The sequence below is a fragment of the Oryza glaberrima genome, chromosome 4, assembly GCF_000147395.1.
Source record: "Oryza glaberrima chromosome 4, OglaRS2, whole genome shotgun sequence".
Taxonomy (NCBI): domain Eukaryota; kingdom Viridiplantae; phylum Streptophyta; class Magnoliopsida; order Poales; family Poaceae; genus Oryza; species Oryza glaberrima.
The window spans coordinates 2,078,960-2,088,070 of NC_068329.1; the positions used below are offsets into that span (position 1 = coordinate 2,078,960).

Sequence of the window (9,111 nt, forward strand, 5' to 3'; positions counted from 1 at the left end):
AGCTACAAAGCTTGCACCATGTGCTGCACAATGGGTGGACCTCATGTTGGAGCCATGGACAAAGTCCAGAACGTTAGAAAGATATACTCCTATCTAGAAAAAAAAAATACACTTTTGTACTTTCTTTTTTCTTGGTCCTAGACGTATGGATGATCTTATGCTGCCGCCATATCTATATACCTTGCCCATGTGATAGGTGCACTCGAGCAATATGCATGTCTCACTTAAATAATTAGGGCACTAAACTATGTTGTTTAACTTAAGAGGGGTCAATAAACCTATCGTAATGTTTTAAGGGACTCTGTTTGGTTAGTTGTCTCACTTTATCATGCCACACTTAGTTATGTTTAGGTATGTGTTTGTTTCTTATCACAATTGAGTCATGCCACTTTTTTAGCCTTAGAAACCACATGTCTTTTAAATTTAAAGCCAACCATATCGTAATTGTGCCTATCTATTTCTTAGCCACACTTTTGGCTTAAGTTATAATTTGTCAAAGTTTAGTTCTCACCAATCACCATCCAAGCTTAGTTTGGCTCCAGTTCTTTCAGCTTACTGGTAGATTACTAATAAATATATTCAGGCTAGTTTAATCTCCATTATGAAAAGAACACCAAATTTAGTTAGGACCATGAGTTCCTACTATTAGAAGAACAAATATGCATACCTATCTGTTATAGCACTTTGACTTGTTTGATCAGAGTAAAAGGGAAAATGGACGGTGGTGATCAGCTGGGTGTGTATCGAGTATTGTGCCCCACTAGCAAGTGGGCCTCCACTACCCCTGTATATGTGAAAGGAGAAGGCCCACTTTCTGTCATGGAAAGAGAGGGGCCACAAGCTGTCAAAACAGAGATGGCCCGTTGGCCATTGGTGGACAGTGCCTGACAAAACAAGCTGCAAAGCCTGTTTGAACTTTGAAGTGAGGTGTGAGGAAAAAAATGCTGGGTCCCAGGGCACAGCAACTGGGATACGAAACCCAGATGTGATTGTGTAGTCCCCAAAATTCACAGGGACAGTACTCCCCTCCGTGCTAAAATATAAATGATTTTGAGATGTAACATATTCTAGTATTATATCTGTTCAGATTCATTATACTAGGATACGTCACATTCACTTAAAATCCTATATTTTAGAACGGAGAGAGTAGAAACAATGCGGCAAAAGCAATATATGTTACCATCCTAATATTATTTTAGAGTATCTCGACACTATAAAAAGATATGATAAATTAATATTATAAAATATCTGGTGATTGCAATTTCAGAACAAAAGTTCTAAATTTTTGGTAATTTGACCACCAACCGGCAAACACAATATCGACAGAAATTATCGGTTTTTCCATATTTTTTGAAATTTGATCAAAGTTTATTCAAAAATCAATTTTTTTTAAATTTTCAAATAATTTTGGTCAAAAGTTAAAGTCAAAATTCTCGAAATTTCGGTTGCCACTTAAATTCCAAAATTTTGGCTGAAAATGAAAGTGTAAACCCTGGATATATCATGGTGTCACTTTCTAGGATTAGCAAAACTCAAGTGTGAATCATAGTAGGTACGATATAGTACAGGTGGATTGGCATATTGTACAGTACTGGCGTTGAGCTTGAGGAGAGGGAGGAGAGTAGATAGAATTCCCAGCTATACCACTGTCGAGATAAAAGCATAGATGAACAGGGAGAGAGAGGTAAAGATTGCCAATGGAAATGACAATGACAATGTCGCCGAGATCCATGGTAAGACAACCCTCTGCGCATGGCTATCATCTCTCACAGCGGTTGAAGGTTGAGGTGATTGTCCTTGGCGAATGCCTGTTATCTCCCATAGTTCTCCTTGCCCGCCCACTCTTGTCGTGCCACTCTCGCTTGGCTTGTTCAATTCGGTGCTCGGAGATAGCGTCCTCACTTGCAATTACTTACCTCACCTATGAAGCTCGAGGTCATCAGTGCGGAGGAGCTCAAGCTGGAGCATGAGATCGAGGCCATGGCGACCAGATCTAGCTAGGAAAAAAAACTCAAGCTCAAGAGGCAGTGCAGTGGCTGGTACAACGTGGATGAATCATGAACCCAGCTGGAAGCGCCGAGATCGACACACAAGCTTGCCTGGCAACGCTTGATGCGGGAAATAGAGAGGGTGGCATAGAGTTATTTGCTGATGACCAGAACGATGGAGGGAGGGAACCTAATGGGGAATTGATGGTATTTTATTTTAATGCAATAATGTGAAATGTTAGGGCTCAATAATATAGCCATCTATCATGTACATGCTTAATCTATCTGTGAGAGAGCTGCAGAGATGATTTAAACAAAATTGGAGCGATTGGAATTAATTATAGCTACTTCACATTTTAATCTTATAATTTCAAGATAACAGTCAACATAGGGGTTAAACAAAAACAAATACTCCATTTCACTTCATGTTAGGCTTTAATTTTGCGGTCACCGACGAAGATTCTTTTTCACGATGAAAATGCCATCGTTGAGTGTTACCAATAGGTGAGAAACATGGCATGATCATCGAGGAAAACCAACTTGTTGGTGGGTCATGGCTCATGTGACAGATGTTGCTAGAAGAAGAGGGGCTCCTTTCACATTTTAGACAACAACTTTATGCGAACAATCCGCATAAATGTGATTTATCAAAATAAACAGAAATTGCAAGATTATTTCACAGGTGAGATAGTGTCCTACAAAGAATTAGAGATATCTTTAAATGCATCTTATAACCTATATACATACAATTAATTGCCCCGAAAAAAATAATTTGTGAAACTATATAAAACTATTTTGGACAGGTAGAGTAAACTTTACTCCACTATACATACAAAACATTGATTTAGGTTGAAATATACGAATAGACAACAAAGAGTTTTCCAAGAAGCTTTTTAAGCCACCCGCTACTTGTATAATTCGAAATGATTTCAACGTTGGGGGTGTGTTTCAGAATTTTAGGGATTAGTGAACTGAGTTGCATATTGGAGTATTAGGAGCCCACTAAATTTTGGTATCTGGTGAATAAAACTTTATAGTCTTGTAAAATGATTTTATTTAGTTTTGAACATAATTTGTTTTCGGCAATTAGGCAAAATTTGAGTTGCAAATTTTGTACATAATTCTCTTCCCATGCCACAATAATCAATGGTGCAATGCAACTTAAATGCCACGCCTAGCAAAGTGGTGTAACTCAAAGGTTTTGCTTTAGAACTAAGGTTTTGCAGAGTAATTTTAAGATATTATCAAAGGAGGTATAAATAAAAATTGGTACCTCGCAAAAAATAATGCCACGCATGCCTCACTTCTCTTAGGTTTTATTGCCATCACAACGAAATGAAAATTTTACAATTAATAATTTATAACTCGCAATGAATTTTTAGTATGCAGAAATAATATTTTACTATTAAAACTATTGGTTATAAATAGTTCATAGTGAAATGGGCATATTTATTTACGAGTGAAATACATGATCGGTTCTTTTAAACTTTGACAGGCCAAATGCTACTTAGGTCTGTGAAATCTTGCAGTTCATACGTTTAGATATGTAATCATGGCTTAATTATCACCTTAGATTCAAAGTGTGTTTGACAGATCTCATGAACCCGACTTGGCTGTCCACGCTTTGCATTTGGCCCCCTCACCGTGACAAAAATAATGCATATAGCCCCTCATTCCTACCGTGGACATCCAAATATCCATTCAGGGTGGTCGTCCCTCCTTCCACTCCAATTCACCACTTCGACAATATTTTTGTCACACTGAATTTCAAAAGGGGTTGAATGTAAAATTTTGGCCCATATGGACAGCCACGTCGGTGTCCGATCGAGATTGGTGAAATGTGACTTGGACTTGTTATGATAAATTGAACTACGATTATAGGTCTAAATGTGTGATATACAACATCACATATCTAAGTGATATATGATCCAAGTTTAAATACCAACCATGTATTTCACCCTTTATTTATTTCAAACAATTTACTAATTAAAAAGTCAAACAGTGTTTCAACCTAGGTCACATACCTATTCAAAAAGCTGAAAACACGACCCGAAACAATGTCCAGTCTGAAGTTCAAGACTTTTCAAGGTTTTGTTTCATAAAAGACCACAGTTGTAAAATGTACTACTTTTCCACATAAATTTAATTTGGGAAAGACCATGCTTGCTAAGATTTCTCAACAAAAGACTTAATTACTGACAGCAACATATATGAAACCAGTGCATTCTGCAGTGGTCTCAGAAAGAAACACACAACCCATAGATAAATTAGATACTATCATACACACATGTACATGATGATACTAGTGTAGGTAGTGGCATTCATGTAATTCTTTGTCTCGCATGTCCCAATCTCTGCCCACTTCTAATCACTAAGCTAATTAATCCCCCCCACTAATCAAAACCAAGCCTTAATTTATTTATGTAATGACTAGCTGCTGCTTACGTAGGCGTAATTAAGCTTAGCACTAATGACACGATTAAGCCGTTGGTGGCGATCGAATGGTGGCGCGCATGTGCCCGCCCAGGAGGCACGGGAGCTAGCATGCACCTTCACCCACGACGACGGCGGCGGCGGCGAGTCGGCGACGCCGCTACATGCAGAAGGGGATCATGTGGTAGGGCAGCGCCGGGGACACCAGCGGCGCGTGCCCGCCGCCGCCGCTGCAGTTGCTCTCCGGCGAGGACGACGTGGCCGACGCCGAGGAGGAGGAGTTGTTGTCGGCGTCGGCGGCCTTGGTCGGGTTGAACGGCGGGATGTCGGCCGGCGCGGGCGGCGGCGGGTGGCGCCACCGGGGGAGCGGGCCGGCGAGGAGGAGCGTCTGGAGCAGCGGCCCCGCCGACACGACGGCCTCCACTAGCCGGCCCTTCTCCGGCAGCCGCCGCGCCAGCGCCATTTCCAGCTCCGCCTCGTCGGCGGCGTCGAGCGCCGCCAGCTCGTCCGCCACGGCCGGGACGGCGACGACGTGCGCGGCGGGGAGGCTGCTGACCTGCGGCGTCGGCGGCGGCGGCGCAGCGGGCTGGCTCTGGTGGTGGAGGAGCAGCAGGAGGGAGTGGCAGTGCCGCCGGAGCTCGTCGCGCTCGGCGGCGGCGGACGCGACGAGCGCGGCGAGGCGCGCCGCCTCGGACTCCATCCGCCGGAGCTCCGCCTGGTGCGCCGCGCGCGCCGCGTCCAGCTCGGCCAGCGCCCGGAGCAGCGCGTGCCGGAGCTCCGACGCCGTGGAGAAGGCCACCTGGTCGCCGGCGCCGGCGGCGTGGTCGAACGGCGCGAGCTGTGGGTCCCACGTGTAAGCGAGGGTGGGCTGCTGGAGGTGGTGAAGAAGAGGGTGGCCTTCCATGGTCGATCTTGTTGGGTTTTTGGCCTTTTTTTGTGGTTGGGTTTAGAAGAAAGATGGAGGAAATTAAAGAGATTGATGTGGTGACGATATGATATGAGTGTGAATTGTGTGAGTGTGTGTGGATCTTGGTTGTGTTGTGTGTTGTGTGGTAGGGTATATATAGAGGATCTTTTTCTGGGTTTCTTATTGATTTCTTTCTTGGATGCTGGTGGGTTTTATTGGTTCATGTTGTGATTAGAACAAAGTGTTGTGGGGTATGTGTATTTATCAGATATTTTTGTGGTGCTCTCACGTTTCATACACCATAAATAAGGAAACAAATTGTTATTTGGAAATATGGTTGTTCATTAGGCAAGTATTAGTGAAATAATCTCACATGCTATATTCATAAATTTTTATTACAATATAAAAAAATCATATCGGTGAAAAATACTATGTATTACTAGTAAGTTTCAGATCATCAGATGTAGTACAATCTAAGGTCAAATATTAGAGAATATCACAAATTATTTTCCAATTTGATATTGTAATGTATATATTCAGACAAATTAAAGAAAACATCTTTGTTTTTTTACTTACATAATGAAATAATCTTGAATTAAGTCTGGACATATGAATCCATTTACTTGGTGTCTATTTAGATATTAGATTCAAATAACAATCTTTTGCCAAAAAAAAATCAAAATACAACCAGCAAGAAAATCCTATTTATGACATGTAGTTTTGGAAGGGTAATTAATTTGTCCATTGGTTCTTTCCTTTTCATGCAGCAATTTATTGGTTGGCAAGAACACAATATCTTTTTAGCAAATAACGGAGGGCGGAAGAGTATCGAAGTAGTTGGGCCACTCTTCAACAATATTTGTTATGATATTTTTCAAATAGCTAAACTGTGTGTTTTATGCAAGAAAATATACATAGATGCTGCTTTAAAAATTTAAAGAAACTTATTTTTAAAGTTTTTAATAATAAATACTCGATTAGTTATATGTTAATCATGCTTATTGTGTTACGTGGGACTAATCAGCACGGCCATAACTCAAAGTGGAAATTCTTTGGGTGAAATGAAAGAGACGACATTGGTCAGGTTTTGTGAAGGGACGAGAAAAGCGGCTACAATTTTCAGTCCCTCGAAGTTGGACTATTCATTTTAATAATCAATAGGCCACATAATCCCATATATTTTTCATAGACACTTTACGCCATTTCCTCACCATATATACTTTTATATATTTTTTAGTAAATTTTGCCGCTGATACACAAAATTGCAAAGTGAGTATAATTTAATACACGACCTTATAAAATGTTCATTCTTGTACATAAACGTACTTGTGTTATCCATGCGAATCAAGACCAACACGATATATCATAAATTTGTGTTATCCATACGAATCAAGGACCAACACGATATTTCATAGCTAATTTTGCAGGGTTCTAACTAGAATGTTACATATGAACATACGTGAGGAGGATGGCACGCAGTGGCGGAGACAAAAATTTCTCAAGCCTAGGGCTCAATTAATTAGTTTTCATATGCTTGTGTTTCCTCTTCTAAATTTTTAGTTTTTGGAGTGTTATTTCAATGGAGATTTAGGACTAGGAGTAGGGCTCTAGCTCATAGCTGCCCTACTCCTAGTTCCACCCCCGATGGCATGTATATGCCTACATGCCATCCTCCTCACGTATGTGCGTATGTAGCATTCTAGCTGGTTAGAACCTAATGTATACGTGTATGCTTACGTGCCATCCTCCTCACGTATGTGCGTATGTAGCATTCTAGCTGGTTAGAACCTAATGTATACGTATATGCTTACGTGCCATCCTCCTCACGTATGTGCGTATGTAGCATTCTAACTGGTTAGAACCCAACGTATACGTATATGCTTACATGCCATCCTCCTCATGTACGTGCCTACTTAACATTCTAGTTAGACCCCTACAAAATTAGCCATGATATATCGTTTTTGTCTTGATTCGGCAACCGCGAGCTTCTCTCCCAAGCCGCAGGTCTCTCCTTCCCAAGTCGTGCCGGATCCGGTCACATGTCCAAATGGTGGATCTCCAGATCTAGTGATGACTGATGTGGCCACAACGGTGACGATGACGGCGCTAGACTCTTGAATTTTGTGGAGTTTTGTTAGGGATTTTGTATTTCTGGAATTCTTTTTGGAACTTCTATTTTTTTGGCAAAAAATCTTTTGAAGTTGATAATCAAAACATACTCCATTTTCCCAAAGACATTGTTTTTGAAAGTCGAAAACATATGAAGAAAGAGGTTACAAAACTATTATGCCCACTAAATGCAGAGAAAAAATAATGAGGGGGAGAAGAAGAGAGGAAGGGAGTACTAATGTTTGGATAGCTAAAATGAGAAGAAAATAATGAAGTGGTATTAAGAGGTCCAGTGGACCCCATAGCTAGACAAGTCTGAAAGATAAAAAAAAACACTCTTTTTGGACGAAGGGAGAACTTGCCTATGAGCCGCTTGCGAAAATCAATTTTTGCATGCTGTGGTACGCCCGTACGTGAAAATCATGAATTTTCACATACGCATGCATCCAGGAAGGTGGCTCCACCACCTGTGAAAAATGAGTTTTAGCTATACGTGAGGAAAGTTTTAGCTGTATGTGAAAATTGTTTTGGTAGTAGTTAATTCCATTTTTCAAGGAGGTTTACCATCTGACTTTGGTGATATGTGTCTTATTTTACTTGTTTTGATATCACTACTACTACTGGTTGGGAACCCCTTATATTTGCCAATTTCCTGCCTGGTACCAATTTTGATGAACTTTTACCCATTATTATAGGTGCTAGTTCTATGGACAGAACGACACCTATGATATTCAAAAAATAATAAAAAAAACAATTGTATTATAGGTCGGATCCAATTCCTAACCCCATTTGCAATTTCCCCATCCACATTACAGATCAACAAGAACACAAGAGCATATGCACACATTAACAACAAAGAAGCACATCACGGACCAAGTAGACAAGAATAAGTACATTACAGATAAGAACAATTCACCGATATATGTTCCACCATGTCCAACCATTACATGTTCAACATTTTGGACTCACGGTCCAAATGGATCAGCCACCGCCGTCATCGATTCCTCGAGCCACCGCCGCTGCTATCATCTCCTTCTAGGCCTTGAGCATGTGCGCGTTTAGGTCAGATGTGGCTAGATCTAGTGAGCCCCGACTTAAAAGAGCCCAGATCGTGTGGCCCCCGACCTCCATGCAGCCGGATCCGACGGTTGAATCTGATGCTTCTGGGAATGGCATGGAGGAGAGGGCGTCACCAAGGAGAGGAGGAGGAGGATGAGGAAGAGGTAGGAGGAGGGGCGATGAACGGGGAGGGAGGAGGAGGCAAGGCGTGGGCGGTGGATGGAGTGATGCAAAGTTGTGTGTGTGAGAGAGAGAGAGGGAGAGGAGGAGGAGGAGAGGATAAGACACACTTCTCTCCTCACTAAAAATATATTGCTCCCAACCTGCTGGCTCGGCTCTACTAGATTTTTATGGTACCAGTACCTATAATATATTATAAGTGTCGGTTTCTTAATTAATCAATACATATAGTATTGGTATCCGTTTTTTCTCTAGAACCAGCATCTATAGTGCTCAAAAGTGTTGATTCTATATTTTTCATCGCAGGAAGGTGAGAAACGGTTCATAGGTACCGGTTTTAAATGAACTGGTACCTATGAGTCGATACCTATGAGGGTAGTAGTGTTGGTTGTCTTTAAAAATCGATATGCACTTTCCCTTTTTCATATGAGCCAT

General features: G+C 41.3%; 1 protein-coding gene across 1 annotated transcript; it reads right to left on the reverse strand.

Moving 5' to 3' along the window:
- Window positions 1–3,192: 3,192 nt before the first annotated feature.
- LOC127770001 (uncharacterized) lies at window positions 3,193–5,557 on the reverse strand. Its single transcript, XM_052295669.1, has one exon. It carries the CDS (start codon window positions 5,323–5,325, stop codon window positions 4,582–4,584), a length of 744 nt encoding a protein of 247 aa, XP_052151629.1. The 5' UTR covers window positions 5,326–5,557; the 3' UTR covers window positions 3,193–4,581.
- Window positions 5,558–9,111: the final 3,554 nt, after the last annotated feature.